The 20,999-nt window shown below is 42.9% G+C and overlaps 1 protein-coding gene across 10 annotated transcripts in view; it reads right to left on the reverse strand.

Moving 5' to 3' along the window:
* RCBTB1 (RCC1 and BTB domain containing protein 1) overlaps positions 1-20,999 on the reverse strand; it is a 68,758-nt gene that overhangs the window by 13,777 nt on the left and 33,982 nt on the right. For 9 of the 10 annotated variants that reach the window (XR_011466286.1, XM_070380331.1, XM_070380329.1 and 6 more), the window contains exons 7-12: positions 19,476-19,583; positions 18,856-18,998; positions 17,676-17,866; positions 13,513-13,639; positions 10,744-10,895; positions 6,513-6,643 (exon numbers count right to left, since the gene is read on the reverse strand). Coding sequence is in view for 9 of the 10 variants with exons in the window: in XM_070380331.1 (XP_070236432.1) it covers positions 6,513-6,643; positions 10,744-10,895; positions 13,513-13,639; positions 17,676-17,866; positions 18,856-18,998; positions 19,476-19,583 (852 nt within the window). In the remaining variant the exon portion in view is untranslated. Of the gene's footprint in view, positions 1-6,512; positions 6,644-10,658; positions 10,896-13,512; positions 13,640-17,675; positions 17,867-18,855; positions 18,999-19,475; positions 19,584-20,999 lie in introns of those variants that run through there. The other variant, XM_070380332.1, reaches the window with a different exon arrangement.

Consider the following 20,999-nt stretch of genomic DNA (forward strand, 5'->3'; position numbering starts at 1 on the left):
GGTTCTACCAGACCAGGATCCCAACAACAGTTAAACTGTAGGGTCTTGGCTTCCTGCATCCCAGCTCCCACCAAATGAGAATATCAGGCAGGGTGGGGGAAGGGCTGCTTTCCACACAGAAATGCCCCCTTCAGACCCCTGCAAACAAATGCTTCCTCATTCTACGAGTCTCTCTGTCCCTTGCTGAAAGAAGCACCCTCTCCAGTCATATAACCAGGAAGAGAGAAACCACATCTGAAGTCTCTCAGCCAGCTGCCGCCAGAGTTCTATTCTCAGATAATTGAAAACACACTTAGATTGTTAGCGCAGTCTCTGGATCCATGGCTTTGTTTTGTTTTGTTTTGAAGTAAGAGACTCCTGGTGAGCTAAATGGACAGCTGAATGCCCTACAACATAAAACATTCTCTCTCACATTGTTATTCAGGAAAAAGCACTACTCCTGGTATTATAACTCAATGGTTAATAAACAGCTCTAGGGACTAAATTACATCCCATAGAAAGATGAAAGTCACATTTTAATTTATCAAAAATACATAACTAGTTTATTATCTACATATATCTGAGAAAGAAGGACCCAGTCACAGCATAAAAAGTCCTTCAAACCATGTCATGTATCAGATATGGATCTTTAGGTATTTAAATTTTAATTATACAATTTCAAGTTCAAAGGTGAAATTAAATTCTGACACTGCAAAACCGTACCACTTCTCAGCCTGGATGGAGGGGAGTTTGGGGGAGATGGATACGTGTGCACGTATGGCTGAGTCCCGTCACTGTCCGCCTGAAACCATCACAGCATCTCTTGTTACTCGGCTATTTGTTGTTGCTGTTCAGTCACTAAGTTGTGTCCAACTCTCTGCAACCCCATGAACTGCAGCACGCTAGGCTATTCTGTTCTTCATATCTCCTGGAGTTTGCTCAAATTCACATCCACTGAGTCGGTGATGCCATCTAACCATGTCATCCTCTGCCACTCCCTTCTACTATTACCCCATACAAAATAAAAATCAAAAAAAAAAAAAAAACTTAACCACTCCTGTATCTGCTAATTTGGAATTAAAGATATTTGTAGTATAATGAAAAAGCCAGTTTATTCAGTTTATTAATTGTATAGATTACCTGGGGTATAAACTGTTAAGAACTTTTTTATATAGCACAGGCATACAAAGTGAAAAGTGTTAGTTGCTCAGTTATGTCTAGCTCTTTGCAACCTCATGAACTGTAGCCCACCAGGCTCCTCTGTGCATGGAATTCTCCAGGCCAGAATACTGGAGTGGGTAGCCAATCCCTTCTCCAAGGGATCTTCCAGACCCAGGGATCAAACCTGGATCCCCCACAATGCAGGCATTCTTTACCATCTGAGCCACCAGGGAAGCCCCAGGTATACAAATGGGGCTTCTAAATTGTCAGTTCACAACTCTATGAAAATAGTTTTATCAAATTGCTTTGTCTTCCCCTCCATTTAGTTTGGTGAGATTTCTCAGTGCAGTTGATCCTTGAACGACATGGGGGTTAACCCAAGTATAATTTATAGTTGGCCCTCCATATTTGCAGATTCAGCCAACCACAGATCTAACAGTACTGTAGTATTTACTATTGAAAAATATCCATGTATAAGTAGACCCATGCAGTTCAAACCCACGTTGATCAAGGGTCAACCGCATTCAACAAATGTTTAATAGTTTCAAACACCGAAAGGCTAACTAAAGAATATAGCCGCTGCTGCTAAGTCGCTTCAATCATGTCCGACTCTGTGCGACCCCATAGATGGCAGCCCACCAGGCTTCCCCATCCCTGGGATTCTTCAGGCAAGAACACTGGAGTGGGTTGCCATTTCCTTCTCCAATGCATGAAAGTGAAAAGTGAAAGTGAAGTCACTCAGTCGTGTCTGACTCCTAGCGACCCCATGGACTGCAGCCCACCAGGTTCCTCCGTCCATGGGATTTTCCAGGCAAGAGTACTGGAGTGGGGTGCCACTGCCTTCTCCAAAGAATACTGAAAGTAATCTAAATCTGAGTTGTCTAAATAACTAATTAAACTGTGGTTAAGGCAGATCTTCGGAAAAGGAAGCGCTGAACGCACTTGAACAGAGGAATTAAAATCTGCATGTTCACTTCCATGAACCAGAGAGCTGCACAGTCAAGCAGATTCAATCAGCAACCTGAGCCCGTGTGCTGCTGATGGTGATATGTGAATTAGAAAAATTAGAAAAATGCCCTTCTGAGAACTCTTAAATAGTATAAGAACCTACATGATTTGTTCAGCTCAATATGCAAATGATCAGATCTTCAATTACCTAGGGGAAAAAATGCAACTCTTACCCAACTAATAAGTCAACTATAATAGAACTGCTGGACTTAAAAAAAAAAAAAAATTCTAAGAAGGACAAGGAGTATTTGGCCAGGAGGTAAGAAAAGTTCCTAAGCGCCTTCTCAAGCCTATGGAATATGAAAGTGGGCAAGGGTGTAAATTCAAGGAATCTCATAATATGGTAGTCTTGGTGTTTCAGAAAGCAAAGTCCATGTTTATGACTGTCTGTGGTGGAATTATTATAAAGCGATTCTGAAGCAGATCAAATAGCAGATTTGTTCTAATTAGGAAGGAAGATCTACATTTATAAATTCATTCTCAATCTTTAAACATCGCATTATTCCAATCACTGTACACACTCTGAAAATAACTTGGTTTTTCTTTCCACAGATTTTCTTTAGTAACAAAACATGGAAGATCGACAGTCTTAAAACCCACATTTTAAAATGATGTTGCAGCTTTCAGTGGAGTTATTATCCAGTGTTAACAGCCCAAGGCTAAAATACATGAGTGCTAAGACATTTTGCAGAAGGACTACTCTGCCAGGGTGATATTTTTCAACAGCACATACTAACTGCACTACAGGATCCAAGGTTGACTGACTCCAGGGATTTGGACAAACCACATACACGGAGGGTCGACTGTAAATTATACACCTTTAACCCCTGCACTGTTCAAGGATCAACTGTACATCAAGTACAAAAACATTCCATATCAAAGTGGGTTTTGATTTCCTTTTTTAGAAAGTATTTCAGTGTCTCACCATATTGGAAAAAATTTTTAAAAAGCAGAGACATCACTTTGCTGACAAAGGTCTGTAGAGTCAAAGCTACGGTTTTGCCAGTAGTCATGTATGGATGTGCAAGTTGGACCATAAAGAAGGCTGAGGGCCAAAGAATTGATGCTTTGGAACTGTGGTGTTGGAGAAGACTCTTGAGAGTCTCTTGGACTGCAAGGAGATCAAACCAGTCAATCCTAAAGAAAATCAACTCTGAATATTCACTGGAAGGACTGATGCTGAAGCTCCAATACTTTGGGCATCTGATGCGAAGAGCCAACTCATTGGAGGAGACCCTGATGCTGGGAAAGACTGAGGGCAGGAGGAGAAGGGGACGACAGAGGATGAGATGGCTGGATGGCATCACCGACTCGATGGACAAGAGTTTGAGCGAAGTCTGAGAGATAGTGAAGGACAGGGAAGGCTGGCAAGCTGCAGTCCATGAGGTCACAAAGAGTCAGACATGATTGAGTGACTGAACATACACTCAAAAAATATTCTGTAGTCTACTGATCACAAAAAATGTTTAATTAACCTCCTAAGAAAAGAAGTAAATGCTGACCATCTGGCATTAGCACTAAGTTTTAAAAAAATCATGTCCCCAAATCAATTCTGTAATTAGATTCTTGGCTCATATTTATTTCTACCCACCAAAAGCAAAATTTTAAGACATAGCTGCTCAGAAAGTAGTATTTTCTGGAAAGTTCTCTAATCTGATTAAACAAACAAACAAAAAACTCTCCAACTGTTTCTTCTAATGTTCAACCAGACACAGAAAACAAAAATTTCCTGAAAAGAAACAGTATAAATAGAAGCATTTCAAAATGTTTATACCTAAAACATGATCAGGACTATCACGAGACAATGTTTTATACACATTTTCTCCCCTGATATCAACACTCATTCAGGTTTGTACTATAGGAATATGTAAGTCTTCTTTCTCTAAGTCCTTCTTTACTTTTTAAAAATTTGCAGAAAATTTGACAATGCATCTATAATATAAGGGTTCCACAACAATTAGCTTACTTTCAAAAATCTTCACAACTATTGAGTCAATATATTTTTGTTCTTTTAACATATGTACATTTGCTTCAAAATTCTCTTGTCAAAAGGAAGCATGGAGGAACCACAGTAATTTTTATAGAAAAAAGAAGAAATATGAGAGGCAGGGAGTCTCCACCCTCCCATTTTCACAGAATGAAAGAAAAGTCACATAGGGTCCCTAAGCTGAATCACTGAAAATAACAGATTTTGCAGCTAATTTCCAATCTGCCTTAGCAGCAGCTTCCAATCAACTAACAGATATAGTAAGTGGGCTTCATTTTTATATTCTAAATGTATATATTTCTACATTCTACAGTATTAAGGTAATAAAACGTAAAGGTACATTAGTCAATTATATAACTCCCAACAGAATAAAAAATAATTCAACCTAAAAAGAAGGCTTTTTGCCTTCTATTTTCTAATTTCTCTACATTGAATACATAAAATTTACAGGATTATGAGTTATTGTTTAACAATTTTGTTTAAAGTACAACTTTATGGTGACATGTTTCAAATACATTCATTCGTTCACTTAACTCAGCATGTACTTCTGAGTGCCAACTACACGCCCGCAATGGGACAGACTCTGGTGACGCATGTTTGTGGTCTCAAACAAGGGACAGCTTCTAATGCACTTTATATCAGAAAAGTGAAAACCAGTGAAGGAAATGACCTGGCCTGGGTAGGCATAAGGCATCTTCCATAAACTTTCTGGGGTAGATTTTAGCTGAAGGTGAGAAAGAACTTTCCAGCAACGAGAGTCGAGTTGCTGCCCCAGTGGTCCTGGCTCCCAGTGGTGAAGAATCTGCCTGCTAATGCAGGTTAGACAAAAGATACGCGGGTTGGATCCTTGGGTGGGGAAGATCTCCTGGAGGAGGGCATGGCAACCCACTCCAGTATTCTTGCCTGGAGAATCCCATGGACAGAGGAGCCTGGGGCTACAGTCCATAGCGTCGCACAGAATCGGACACAACGGAAGCAACGCAGCACAGTACAGGTGGTCCTGACTGGTTTTGGTCAGCAAGCTCCTTATCCCAAGAACACAGACCTCATGAGCACTGAGAAGGAGTATGGAGAGACACAGAAGGTTCAAAGTCAATCGCCAAAAGAAGTGAAAAGTCATGGACCAATTTAAAATTGTATCACTGGGAGGAAATAAAATCTGAAGAAACAGCGTTGCTAATAGAGATGTTCATGATGACAAAGAAAGGGTAGGAAAAAAACTAGACATCCATTTCCTATTAGAAATGATTTACTTTGATCATCATCCCATCTGTTGAAAAGGCCACAGAGAAAATCAGCTATATCTGACCTCATCAAATATTTATAATCATAATATAGTCTGAAATAAAAATAGGATGCATTTTGAAAACCCAAGACATAATGGTCCATTTTGATCCCCAAATGCAGCAAAGATGCAGTCTGTCCTCCAACACATCTCCAAGGCCGCAGCTGCAGATCTTTGCATGAGTCTGGTAAATTCTCTGACACCAGGTGATCTCCCTGGTCACACGATGATAAAATGAAAGACTGACTGTGTCATTTCAGGTGCAAACCTTAGCTAGACACCTCAACCAAAGCTACTGCTCTTTGACTTTTATTCTCCATGAAGACATGAAACCAACCATCTCAGCCTTCAGTTCCCTAATTATCCTTAATGCATCCTTCACGTGTTCACTCAGTTCAAAAACACTGGACACCCATGTGCTGGGCACAAGGCACACAGATGAACGGGATACAGCTCCTTCGCAGAGGGAGCTGACATTCTGATGGTACCATGGCTCTTCACTTCCAGAAAATGCACACAAAGAACTGCAGGCTCCCAACAGCCCATTCACTCAGGGACTCTCCAGAGATCCATGAATCAATCCCGTATAAAAAACCACCGAACAAAAAGGAGTCCAGAACAGGCTCTTCATCCATGAATAACCGTGAGTGACAATTAGATGATGACAGAACTTCAGAGCAAACACAGGGATAAATCACAGGGCAGCCCTGGCTTATGACAGGGCAACAGTGGGGCAAAAGCACAGTGGGTCCTGAGAAAAAATATATTACGCTCGCCTGGAGAAATACTTGAAATATCACATGCCGTCTGCTAGTCCCATGAGATGTGGCTCTTTATATTCCAACCTGCAGTGGGGCTGCTGGGACTCCAGTTTCCTATCTTAGGTAGAAACAGGAGAAACAACCATTTTTGAAGCTGTGAACAGAGAATAAAGCAAGCCAGATTTCATTTTTTTAGGGGTCAGTCCATTCAGTGATTCCCTAAACAGAAGTGAAGTCACTCATCATGTTCCTTGTCCCATGAGAAAAAAAGGCGGGAAGGTGCCCCCGGGGAGTTATGGGCGGCGTGTTTGCGTGCGCTGGTTTACGTTACCTCTGCGTCGTATCTGACCGCAGCGGAGAACAGCGAGAAGGCGTTCTCCACGGTGATTCCTCGCTTGATGATATGCTGACAAAGTTTCTTCAGCCTGTTTTCGCAGTAGGATGTCGCCAAGTCCAGAAGACCTGAAAGTAAAGTATGGGATGCTTAATGGAGCTCATAATAGTTTCCAACCATCTACAGACATTTCATTTTGGTGAAGACAGTTATACAGATAAGTCAGCAGGAGCTTCTTAGGGAACAGTACTCTCAATCTTACTAAATAAATTCTCTAAGTTCGACCCTTCCCCACCTCCCAAACACACCTCTCCTATACTCCATTTATACAATTTCTTCTATAGTACAAAGGAAGAGGAAAAAATCGAATTGTCCTGTGTTTCCAAAATGATACGCTTAATTCATTAGCAACTTACACTTCAAGATTAAAAGAGTAAAATAAGACCACAGTCATAAATTAACTGTGTCCATAATTATTAACTGTGATATCTATATATACTTCCTGAATTTTTTTTTAATTGAAGTACAGTTGATTTACAATGTTGTGCTAATTTCTGCTGCACAGCAAAGCGACTCCGTTATCCACTTATATACTCTACCATGCTGTTTCTCAGTTGCTCAGTTGTGTCTGACTCTTCACGACCTCATGGACTGCAGCATGCCAGGCTTCCCTGTCCTTCACCATCTCCCGGAGCATATCATGAGACAAATGCATATTCCCTGTGAGGGACAGGGAAGCTTGGCATGCTGCAGTCCATGGGGTTGTAAACAATCTGACACGACTTGCTGACTGAACAACATATTTTCTTTTACATTCTTTTCCATTATGATTTATCCCAGGACATTGAATATGGTTCCGCGTGCTATACAGTAGGATGTTGTTTATCCATCCTGTATGTAATGGCAAACCACTTCAGTATTCTTGCCTTGAGAACCCCATAAACAGTATGAAAAGGCAAAATGATAGGATACTGAAAGAGGAACTCCCCAGGTCAGTAGGTGCCCAATATGCTACTGGAGATCAGTGGAGAAACAACTCCAGAAAGAGTGAAGGGATGGAGCCAAAGCAAAAAGAATACCCAGCTGTGGATATGACTGGTGATAGAAGCAAGGTCCGATGCTGTAAAAAGCAATATTGCACAGGAACCTGGAATGTCAGGTCCATGAATCAAGGCAAATTGGAAGTGGTTAAACAGGAGATGGCAAGAGTGAATGTCGACATTCTAGGAATCAGCGAACTGAAATGGACTGGAATGGGTGAATTTAACTCAGATGACCATTATATCTACTACTGCGGGCAGGAATCCCTCAGAAGAAATGGAGTAGCCATCATGGTCAACAAGAGAGTCCAAAATGCAGTACTTGGATGCAATCTCAAAAACGACAGAATGATCTCTGTTCGTTTCCAAGGCAAACCATTCAATATCACAGTAATCCAAGTCTATGCCCCAACCAGTAACACTGAAGAAGCTGAAGTTGAACGGTTCTATGAAGACCTACAAGACCTTTTAGAACTAACACTCAAAAAAGATGTCCTTTTCATTATAGGGGACTGGAATGCAAAACTGGGAAGTCAAGAAACATCTGGAGTAACAGGCAAATTTGGCCTTGGAATACGGAATGAAGCAGGGCAAAGACTAATAGAGTTTTGCCAAGAAAATGCACTGGTCATAACAAACACCCTCTTCCAACAACACAAGAGAAGACTCTATACATGGACATCACCAGATGGTCAACACCGAAATCAGATTGATTATATTCTTTGCAGCCAAAGATGGAGAAGTTCTATACAGTCAGCAAAAACAAGACCAGGAGCTGACTGTGGCTCAGACCATGAACTCCTTATTGCCAAATTCAGACTTAAATTGAAGAAACTAGGGAAAACCACTAGACCATTCAGGTATGACCTAAATCAAATCCCTTATGATTATACAGTGGAAGTGAGAAATAGATTTAAGGGCCTAGATCTGATAGATAGAGTGCCTGATGAGCTATGGAATGAGGTTCGTGACATTGTACAGGAGACAGGGATCAAGACCATTCCCAAGAAAAAGAAATGCAAAAAAGCAAAATGGCTGTCTGGGGAGGCCTTACAAATAGCTGTGAAAAGAAGAGAAGCGAAAAGCAAAGGAGAAAAGGAAAGATATAAGCATCTGAATGCAGAGTTCCAAAGAATACCAAGGAGAGATAAGAAAGCCTTCTTCAGCGATCAATGCAAAGAAATAGAGGAAAACAACAGAATGGGAAACACTAGGGATCTCTTCAAGAAAATCACAGATACCAAAGGAATATTTTATGCAAAGATGGGCTCAATAAAGGACAGAAATGGTATGGACCTAACAGAAGCAGAAGATACTAAGAAGAGATGACAAGAATACACAGAAGAACTGTACAAAAAAGATCTTCACGACCCAGATAATCACGATGGTGTGATCACCAACCTACAGACAGACATCCTGGAATGTGAAGTCAAGTGGGCCTTAGGAAGCATCACTACGAACAAAGCTAGTGGAGGTGATGGAATTCCAGTTGAGCTATTCCAAATCCTGAAAGATGATGCTGTGAAACTGCTGCACTCAATATGCCAGCAAATTTGGAAAACTCAGCAGTGGCCACAGGACTGGAAAAAGTCAGTTTTCATTCCAATCCCAAAGAAAGGCAATGCCAAAGAATGCTCAAACTAGCACACAATTGCACTCATCTCACACGCTAGTAAAGTAATGCTCAAAATTCTCCAAGCCAGGCTTCAGCAATATGTGAACTGTGAACTTCCAGATGTTCAAGCTGGTTTTAGAAAAGGCAGAGGAACCAGAGACCAAATTGCCAACATCCGCTGGATCATGGAACAAGCAAGAGAGTTTCAGAAAAGCATCTATTTCTGCTTTGTTGACTATGCCAAAGCCTTTGACTGTGGGGATCACAATAAATTGTGGAAAATTCTGAAAGAGATGGGAATACCAGATCACCTGATCTGCCTCTTGAGAAATCTGTATGCAGGTCAGGAAGCAACAGTTAGAACTGGACATGGAACAACAGACTGGTTCCAAATAGGAAAAGGAGTTCGTCAAGGCTGTGTATTGTCACCCTGTTTATTTAACTTATATGCAGAGTACATCATGAGAAACGCTGGGCTGGAAGAAGCACAAGCTGGAATCAAGACTGCCAGGAGAAATATCAATAACCTCAGATATGCAGATGACACCACCCTTATGGCAGAAAGTGAAGAGGAACTCAAAAGCCTCTTGATGAAAGTGAAAGTGGAGAGTGAAAAAGTTAGCTTAAAGCTCAACATTCAGAAAACCACGATCATGGCATCCGGTCCCATCACTTAATGGGAAATAGATGGGGAAACAGTGGAAACAGTGTCAGACTTTATTTTTCTGGGCTCCAAAATCACTGCAGATGGTGATTGCAGCCATGAAATTAAAAGACATTTGCTCCTTGGAAGAAAAGTTATGATCAACCTAGACAACATATTAAAAAGCAGAGACATTCCTTTGTCAACAAAGGTCCATCTAGTCAAAGCTATAGCTTTTCCAGGAGTCACATATGGATGTGAGAGTTGGACTATAAAGAGAGCTGAGTACCAAAGAACTGATGCTTTTGAACTGTGGTGTTGGAGGTGACTCTTGAGAGTCCCTTGGACTGCAAGGAGATCCAACCAGTCCATCCTAAAGGAAATCAGTCCTGAATATTCATTGGAAGGACTGATGCTGAATCTGAAGCTCCAACACTTTGGCCACCTGACACGAAGAACTGATTCACTGGAAAAGACCCTGATGCTGGGAAAGATTGAAGGCAGGAGGAGAAGGGGACAATAGAGGATGAGATAGTTGGATGGCATCACCGACTCGATGGACATGAGTTTGAGTAAACTCCGGGAGTTAGTGATGGACAGGGAGGCCTGGTGTGCTGCAGTCCATGGGATGGCAAAGAGTCGGACATGACTGAGCAACTAATTGAACTATAAGAGTATGGGAAGGTCGCTCAGTTGTGTCTGACTCTTTGCGACCCCATGGACTATACAGTCCATGAAGTTCTCCAGGCCAGAATACCGAAGTGGGTAGCCTTTCCCTTCTCCAGAGGATCTTCCCAACCCAGGAATCGAACCCAGGTCTCCCGCATTGCAGGCCGATTCTTTACCAGCTGAGTCACAAGGTGAGCCCAGTAAGAGTTGGGAGACATGTTTTTGACCCTGTGCCGTGGCCAGTCCCAGCGCGGCTGGTACCTATGGCGTCCTCCGGGGGCAGGTCCACTGCGTCCGTGTAGAGGTACTGGAGAAAGGCACGGTACACGGCGTAGGAGAACTGCTCTATCTCTATCACCTCCTTCATGTCCTCATTCCAGTAAGACTGGAACATGGATCGAAAGTGCTCACACCTGAAACAACAGCAAAACTCACCTGCTTAAGGCGGTGGGAGCAAGCATGAACAAGTACTACAGGGATGGTTACTCTATTTGAGTAGTACATTCATTCCACGTACAAAAACCAAAATATATTCCACATGCAAGGGTTTTTATATTCACCTTTTACATACACTCACTTTCATTCTTTAAGGTATTGCCTAGTAAAACAGTAAGAACTATACATAGCCTCAAAGTAGCCAGCGCTTCAACAAGTACCACTGTTTGCATCTGACAGACCTCATTCAGATTAAGGCTTTTGCTTACCTGTTTTGTTTAAAAGATGTTATACAGAAGGGCATTTCAAACAATGAAATTCAAAAGAAACTCAAAAGTGACTGTTCAAACTTTTGATATGTATCTGCTGCTGCTAACTGCTGCTAAGTCGATTCAGTCATGTCCGACTCTGTGCAACCCCATAGACGGCAGCCCACCAGGCTCCCCCGTCCCTGGGATTCTCCAGGCAAGAACACTGGAGTGGGTTGCCATTTCCTTCTCCAATGCATCAAAGTCAAAAGTGAAAGTGAAGTCACTCAGTCATGTCCAACTCTTCATGACCCCATGGACTGCAGCCTACCAGGCTCCTCTGCCTGTGGGATTTTCCAGGCAAGAGTACTGGAGTGGGGTGCCACTGCCTTCTCCGTGATATGTATCAATACCACTCAAATGATTCAGTGTTTGTATGTTACCAGCACATTCTTGCAATCACCATTTTTGTAATCGGCACATTCTTAAAATGGTTTTAAAAGTTAACTGGATTATGTTCAAAAGGATTTTTATTCCATTACCGTACATGACAACTTTCCTTCTTTTCTGACTCATCCTCAAAACAGCCACCATCCCAACTTTGTTCCTTTTCTTTCATCTGCTCCCCTTCTTCTTCCAAGCCTGTTACCAATTTATTTGTGACACTCACTAGGATAGTCACATATTTGAAGAAAAACTAAACAGGTCTTTTTGTATTGTATTTACATGTACACATACACCTAAATGAGGAACTGATTTCTGAATATTTGATTTTCTTAAAGTATAACATACTTCATGATTTTTTTTTAAATCATATTTTCAAATCCTTTTTAAAATGAGTTACAGTAGAAAAACACAAATATATGTTCAATATCCATTCAGAATACTGAAAGAATGGCTCCACTTACAAAGGAAATTACCTCATCTGGGAGGGAAAAAGTTACAGTTGTCTAGGCAAGGGTTCTGGAGAAGGCAATGGCACCCCACTCCAGTACTCTTGCCTGGAAAATCCCATGGATGGAGGGGCCTGGTAGGCTGCAGTCCATGCGGTCGCCAAAGTCGGACACGACTGAGCGACTTCACTTTCACTTTTCACTTTCATGCTTTGGAGAAGGAAATGGCAACCCACTCCAGTGTTCTTGCCTGGAGAATCCCAGGGACAGGGGAGCCTGGTGGGCTGCTGTCTATGGGGTCGCACAGAGTCAGACACGACTGAAGTGACTTAGCAGCAGCAGGCAAGGGTTAATAGATGAACGCAGTCAGAACACTATGCAGGAAAATCCGACGGGCTGACCACAGGTCTTCAGACAGAAACAATTCCCCTTCACCTTTTCAATTACTACTTTGGTGTAGACACTTACTCCTTTAAAGCAATGAATGACATAGCATTTTAGTTCCCTAAAAACATGTTATTTTGTAAATAGATGTTAAACTAAATTTTGAAAAAAGACTCGTAAATGGCCAGTTTAACTCTCAATGGTCAGATTTTATGTGCCTCTCTCTCGAATGGCAGCCTCAGTGAGCAATCATCCAGTTATTAATTAATACAAAGTTCCCTCACATTTATACAAAGAACTCCTGCCATGTACCATATTTAGAGAACATTTCTTCAACTGGGAATTAGTTGTCTCTCAGGACCAGAAAGTCCAGTATTCCTAAGTTTTCTGCTTGTGGAAAATGAAGTTTTAACTGCTGCTGCTGCTGCTGCTAAGTTGCTTCAGTCGTGTCTGACTCTGTGCGACCACATAAGACGGCAGCCCACCAGGCTCCCACGTCCCTGGGATTCTCCAGGCAAGAACACTGGAGTGGATTGCCATTTCCTTCTCCAATGTATGAAAGTGAAAAGTGAGAGTGAAGTCGCTCAGTCATGTCTGACTCTGTGACCCCATGGACTGTAGCCCACCAGGCTCCTCTGTGCATGGGATTTTCCAGGCAAGAGTGCTGGAGTGGGGTGCCACTGCCTTCTCTGGAAGTTTTAACTAAAAGAAGACATATACACTTTTCACTGATGGGCCTTTGTATTTTCTCAAAGCTATATACAATTTTTTTGATGGAAATAATTATGTATGAGCTACTTCATTTAACAAACAATACAGAAAAATACTCCCACATTATGCTTTTTCTAAAAGGCGCATGAGTGTACACGTGCGCACACACACACACACAAACATACACGCAAAACTTTTCAATAACGAGTGGACTGATACTACATGCAAAATTATTAAGTGTGCTGTTTCACTCTACTCCCAAGATTAGTTCTTATTAGTCTCCATTGTGTGGGATAACAAGGAAACGGAGACTGCAAAAGAGTAAGGTTACTGATGACTCTAAACTCAGGAGAAAATACCTGATTTTCAAAACAGCTTTATGGACATGGATGTATTTCCCATCAATTCGAAACTTCAGATCGGCAGTTTCTGGACTGTCAAATTCTTTCTTCAGTGACTCTGCAACTGTTAGAAAGTCTTCATGCTCTGAAGGAAGCAAGCACATTAACACAGGTGCTCAAGCTTTGAAAGACTTCACAAAGATACTGACTAGCACGATGGATAATTCCATTAGATTTTTCTCAGAAGAGTTCACCCCTTACTCGACAAATCAACTTTCCAGTATTAAAATCAATGTCATAGAAATTAAATTAAATTTCATAGGCTAACAGGGAGACAAAAAATTCCAGGGGCCGTCGTCAGCACTGAATGAAGGTACTGCAGACACAGGAGATAGCTTTTGATGTCCCCGAGATGAGAAGGTCTCAGCAGCTGGTGATACCCAAATGTCGCTAAGTGTATGCTGCTGCTGCTGCTGCTAAGTCGCTTCAGTCGTGTCCGACTCTGTGCGACCCCATAGACGGCAGCCCACCAGGCTCCCCTGTCCCTGGGATTCTCCAGGCAAGAACACTGGAGTGGGTTGCCATTTCCTTCTCCAATGCATGAAAGTGAAAAGTCAAAGTGAAGTCGCTCAGTTGTATCCGACTCTAAGCGACCCCATGGACTGTAGCCCACCAGGCTCCTCCGTCCATGGGATTTTCCAGGCAAGAGTACTGGAGTGGGGTGCCATTGCCTTCTAAACTATAAGAAAAAAAATGTATATTTGGATTCTGTAAAGCAATTATCCTTCAATAAAAAAATAAATTAATTTAAAAAAGTATATTTGGAAAGGCCAAAAACCGGTCTTCCAAACTAAGCTAGACATTAAAAATGTATATTCTGTGGACTTCCCTGGTCCAGAAGTTAAGACTTCACCTTCTAGCTCAGGGGGTGTGGGTCTGATCCCTAGTTCGGAAACTAAAATCAAAAAAAACAAAAACAAAACAAAACATAAAACTGAAACACTGTTGTAACAAATTCAATCAAGACTTTAAAAACATGGTCCACATAAAAAAAAAATCTTTTTGAAAAGAAAAGGTTATAGATTGTCATTTTACCTAAACTCTTCTCTCGAAAGTTTGAGTAGTGTTCATCTAAGGGTGAGAATTGATCAGTTTTCCTCCACTGAAGCACTTTTGGACACCTCTGCTCTGCTTTTAGGGTAGTTTCAAGGAGTTGGTAAATTCAATTCAAGGAGTCCTAAGAAACACATTCCTCACTTGAGTGGTCACGCTAGAGCAGTGTTCCTTCCCAGGGTGACCCTTTTCCCTCCCTACCTGGCATCTAAACATCGTTCTTAACATTAAAAATCAATGCAGCACAAACAATAATCCTCACACACTATCTGAAAGCAGAGCAAATTTACTTAGTAGGAATGTGTACTTAAGAGGAGTGGCAAAAAAAAAAAAAAAAGAGGAGTGGCTTTACTAAACCGTGGTCACACTGCCTGATAAAAAGGTGCAAGGACATTTAATTCTTACATGTAAGTAGAACTGTGTTATCATGAAAACTAAAGGCGTGTGTACAAACTCATGCAATACTTTCTTGTGCTTTACATGTGTGAACAAAGGAAAAGAGGAGAAGCAGCTGGCTAACAGGGAAACTTAAAAATTCCAGAGACCCTCACTGGCACTGCTGAATGAAGGTACTACTGAGGCAGGAGACCCATTTCCAACTCCCCAAAATGAGGACTTCCCCCAGGACGCAGCAGCTGCTGTCACCAGGGCAACTCTTACAGAGGGGCAACTGCTAAAAGCTAGGCTGAAACCTAACAACGAGCTTTCCATGAGCTCTGTTATCAGACCCTCCTAAGGAAATACCATTTGCCTAAGCCCTGTTACTCTAACCTACAGCCTCCCCTCTGACCCTGACGATGCAGAGCTCTCTTGGCTGTGGAGGAAAGATGGATATTCTTTCAAAAACCTGACCCTGTAATCTGAATCCCCAGTGAAAAGATGGGAAATAACTAAGATGGGCAAAGAGTCCAAGAGCCTAGATTGTTACCCACCCTCCCCACCCAGAACACAGTTCTTCTCAGAGCCTCAACTCCTGCATCTCGTCCTAAGGGCTGGACCACCTTGGTTTCTGGCAACTAGTACCACCCTCCAGAGAAGAAACTGTTCTTCAGAGGTACCCATTCATCCTCTGACTTTCTTCCCAGCACTCTGCTGAGATCAGAAACTGTGAGTAAGCAAACACTTCTGACGTTTAGAGGGTGGACAGGAAAAGAGGTCACCTGGAGATATACTTAGTGACTGTACTTTTTCCAAACTTAATAGAAAATGGTAGGACATTTGGTCTGAAAAGAATGTCTTTTCAAGATGAGGATTTTAAGATGCAAGAACCCTTTCATAAACAGGTCCAGGTTAGGCAGGTATATGAGACTCTGAAAATGTGTACAGGTCTATACATATGTGTGAGTATGGCCAAGGAGTCCCGTCCTATGAACTAAATTTTCTCTAATCACAACATTCACTGCAAACAATCACTGAATTACAGTTAGAGAATCTGGAAAGGTTCCATTTCTTTAAGTTGAGCAGCAGCTTTACTTTTCCTAAACATCTTTCCCCATGACCACAAAGACTGGTCACCTGTTGATGGGACAGCCCCAGCTGCCTGACGCACCTGAGCTGGACGTGTATTACAAGACCTTCAGTATCAACTGCTGAGCAACCAAACCCCATGCTGTCACAGCTGTATTAATTTTCAAGCACAGGGTTTCCTGGCTCACTTTATTCCCTCTGCATTATAAACAAAAGAACAATTTAGAAAAAATACATTTAGAATACACTAAAAAAAAAAAAAAAAAGAAATACACTGGCTAAAAGGTACAAAAAAGAAATAAAAAGAGACCAAGATTATCCTGCTAATGGCTACTCAGCTTGATGACAGCTTCACCTTTTCGATCAACAACAGGCCCATGAAGGAAGACAGTATTCAGAAAAGGGACAGATGACGTAACCAAAGATCACCCTGAATTCCACTATCCTTTTATTCTTTTTCAGGCCACACTGTGCAGCAGGTGGGATCTTAGTTCCTTGACTAGGGATCGAACCTGGGCCCCCTGCAGTGGTAGCACAGAGTCTTTAACTACCAGGTAAGTCCCCCACTATCCTTCATAATATCTCTCCTTAGCTCTCCTCCAAGGAAAAAAAAAGTTTGAGGTTGGTTGAAAGGAAAAAAGGAGAAAAAAAAGTGGAATTAACTCCACAAAATTAACAAGTTCTTCATTTTTTTTTTAAGTTCACGTTAAATTATATAATAAATTCAGTATTACAAAAGCACTTAAGAATATTTGTACACACTCAAATATCTGTACATGAATGTTCAAGACAACAGTATTCACAATAGCCAAAAAGTGGAAACCATCCAAATGTCCATCAACAGATAGATGACAAACTGTGGTCTATATATATAACCCAACACTGCTGCTGCTGCTGCTGAGTCGCTTCAGTCGTGTCCGACTCTGTGCCACCCCATAGACGGCAGCCCACCAGGCTCCGCCGTCCCTGGGATTCTCCAGGCAAGAACACTGGAGTGGGTTGCCATGTCCTTCTCCTACTCAGTCATAAAAAGAAGCACTGACACGTATTATGTTACAACCTGGATGGGTCTCAAAAGCACTGAGTGAAAGAAGTCAGACACAAAAGGTTGTACATGGTAAGATTCCACTTAAGGCAAACATCCAGAACTGGTAAATCCATAGATAGAAACAAAACAAAACAAACAAATTGGTAGCTGCCAGTGGTTGGGGGGGAGAAAGAATGGGGAGTGACTGCGTAATGGGTATAGGGGTTTCTTCTAAGGTGATGAAATGCTGCAGAGCTTGATGTAAATGCTGGCTCAGCAACATGGTGAAGGCAGTAAATGCCTCTGAATTGTGTACTTTAAAAATGGTTCATTTTTGTATGTGAATTTCACCTCAAACTGAAAACACCCAAGAGGAGGAAATAATAAATTCATATAATATTCCATAGCATTTTAATAAACAGTATCATGCAAGTCTAATTTGGGGAAGGGTTTTAAAGCTAAAGGAGGATAAAGCATTCTGAAGCGGACGGAGCCCACAGCCAGCAGACGCACAGGCACAGCGCTCCGCTGACGGTGCCCTTCGTCCGGGCGGGCAGCCGGAGCTCTCTCTCACCCACAGACAGGAGGCGCCACGTGACGGCGGGCGTGGCGAAGCAGGCGAACACGTCGTCGGTGGAGGATAAGTGCGTGAGGTGCGGCAGGGTCACCGACTGGCCGCGGCACTGGCCCCACATGTACACATGGCCGCCCTGCGTCTTGGCGGCCGACGTGTGCGCTGAGTGGCAGGCCGCGATCTCTATCACCCTGGAGAGTTTTAAGAAAAACGCACGTTATGTTTGCTTCGCAGAAGCCCAAGCGCACCACACAGGGTAAGTAAAAGTTTTGTGCTCCGAACATCTCAAAGAGCCCAGGATCCAGGAAAGTTAGCTGTCAGGTCATACGGACAAAACCAAAAGACTGGAGCAACAGCTCTGGGTTACACTCATCCTGGTGCCCTGTTCTCACCCAAAGCTCATTCTGAGTTAGGACAAGTAACGCATACTGTTGAGGAAAACCTGGGAAAACGGACTAGCAACCACAGTAAATGAGGAAAGTAGACACTGAAAAAAATGTCCTGGCAGTTCTGGGGGCTTACCCAGTAGCAAAAAATCCTGTATTCAATAAACCATTTCCTTACACATACAACTTTCTCTCTTTCCCCCAATCGGGGCTCAGAACGCTCATTAGGCTGACTAAGCAGTGGTCCAGGGGTCATGGACTCTGAATATCCCAATCCAAAGGGACATCAAGCCAAACTTACTACATTTCTCTGCATGCTTCTTAAGTGGCGTCCCAGAATTAGAAGTCAACATCCTAAAGCTTTAGTGGGCAAGAACTCACAATATGGCTCAACAAACACTTAAGCATCTATTCCAGTAACACACATTAAATCAAATCAATATTAAAACAGATAATGGCCTTTCAAGGGCAGATTTTATTTATTTAAAAGTTTAGTTGGCTCAAAGGGAAAATAATAGGTTTTAAATTTCAACATGGTGACAGACCCTACTAGGAAGTCTGCAGGCAATACACCAAAATGCATGAATGCCTTTCGGTGGTTATGTCGGGTGGTCATCTGAGAAAGCTGCAAGAGAATCATGTCAACTTCATCTTCACGCTGACTGGTACAGTACTCTCGTTCACAATGAGAACGTTAACGAACGAAGAGCTACAAAGCCAAACACCAGCGCTCCAGCACACAGGCCCAAATCCCCATGCACACACAATCCCAAGACATGGTACCGCCAAGTTACCTTTCTTTCTCCACCATGATGTGTGCTGGGCTTAGCAGGTTATTTTTATTGCCAGTTCCCAGCTGCCCATACGTGTTAGCTCCCCAGGCATAGAGCAAGCCCTCATCGGTTAGTGCTAGAGTATGTGCATAGCCGCAGACAATCTGCAAGTAAATTTACATGGTTACCATCAACAGGAGAACAGGAAGGGCAGGGGAAACATCTACTTAAAGATTACAGCCAGCTCCTGCAGAATGCCAATTCATCATCAGATGTGGACTGACATTCTCTGGAACATTAAAAAAGCATTAGAAAAGCCTATACCTGAGACTACTGGCTTTTTCCCAGTAGCTTTTCAAATTATCAAGACCAATGTGCCAGCACCATGGTCTTGCTTCTCCTCATGGGAATTTAGGGAGAATATAAATGTGGCAGATGAAGGCACAGGGTACTGTTCACCAAGTCTGGTTAAAAGAGTGACTCTCTGGGACTTGCCTATTGGTCCAATGATTGGGACTCCATGCTTCTATTACAGGAGGAACAAGTTCAATCCCTGGTCCGGGATCTAAATTCTCACAATGGTCCAAGTCAGAGCAGGGAAGACAGACGGGGAGCAGCAGCTAGGAGCCCACCACACATACCTGGTTGACACACACACTGTGCAAAGCTGCCACTCTCACGGGGGTCAGCTGATTGCCATTGTTTCCCAAGCCGAGCTGACCATTGCCGTTGTAGCCCCAGCCATACACCTTAGAGAAAGGGGGAGAAGAGGGTTTTAAAACTGCTGGTAGGAGGAAAGAGATAAAAATGAAATCCGTCTAAACAAATGAGAGATTTCTTTCACTTCCAACACTCTTATTCTAGTGAATGAGGTCCTACCACTGATCTCCAAACAGATGTTTCAGGCATGGGGATGACAGAATCCGGCAGCTTCTACTCCAGAGCTTACTAGCTGGATAGCCTTGGGCGAGTCATTAATTCTTGCTTGCTACAAGAGGAACCTAAGGCTCATTAACAACTATTAATCACTGACTGTATTTCAGGATTTTCTGAGAAGTACTAGGAATTAAGTCTTTGGAAGCAGGTGAACAGGGGAGATGGACATACGCAATTCTTCTGCAGCCAGACAGCAAGTGCTGGGGTAGAGATATAATCAAGGCACTACAGGTAGAGAGGAGAAAGGACTTAGCCATAGGAAGAAAGTTAAGCAAAGATTTTTTTAGATAGCAGAAATCTGAGCAGGGTAGATGCTCAGATCTGGCTAAAGGGTAGATGCGGATGAAGGTATACCTTCATCCCAGGGAGAGGCAGGTTCAGGAGATAAGCAGGTGGGCTGGCTGGACCCACCTTGGGTGGTGGTGGGGAAAAGACCAGAAGGAAAAGTAAAGGCCAAGGGACGAAGTGCCCAAACACAGACCAAGGAACGTGAAATGCATCCATGGATCTGCCACTGAAATATTCCAAAGCAGAGATTAACATGATTAAAGTTGTATTCTGGAGCTATCTTGCAGGCAGCAACATGAAGGGTGACTGTGGTGAGCAAGACCAGAGGCAGAAAGACCTCAAAGACATAAACTCATCTCCCATTGGCAGATAGTGAGCTCTGATGGGGGTCCAGCGAAGGCAGTGACGGCAGGACCACAGGAGAGGGGACAGAGGAAAGAGGTGTAAGGAGGAGACACAGGAGAATGTGGGGACCCCTCAGACACCTGCAGCAAGAGGGGTCACTCTGCTCAAATCTCTGCTTTGGAATATTTCAGTGGCAGATCCATGGATGCATTTCACGTTCCTTGGTCTGTGTTTGGGCCCTTCATCCCTTGGCCTTTACTTTTCCTTCTGGTCTTTTCCCCACCACCACCCAAGGTGGGTCCAGCCAGCCCACCTGCTTATCTCCTGAACCTGCCTCTCCCTCACTCTGCTCAAAGCAGCAGAGCCGGGCACAGGTCTGACAGTGACTGTTGAAGGCTGAGAACAGCCAGTGTGCAAAGGGTGAAGTCCTGGCCAGGAACAGACAGAAGGCCTGGCTCAGATCAGAAACACGAGGTGTGGTGGCAACACACCCCAGGGCAACGCAGGGCAAATGGGCGTGGGTGAGGGCCTTCCACATCCCTGTGACAAGGGGAAAAGGAGACAAGGAGTTCAGGGTGCTAGCAAGATATGGCCAA

This window comes from Bos mutus, chromosome 12 (genome assembly GCF_027580195.1).
Source record: "Bos mutus isolate GX-2022 chromosome 12, NWIPB_WYAK_1.1, whole genome shotgun sequence".
NCBI lineage: Eukaryota > Metazoa > Chordata > Mammalia > Artiodactyla > Bovidae > Bos > Bos mutus.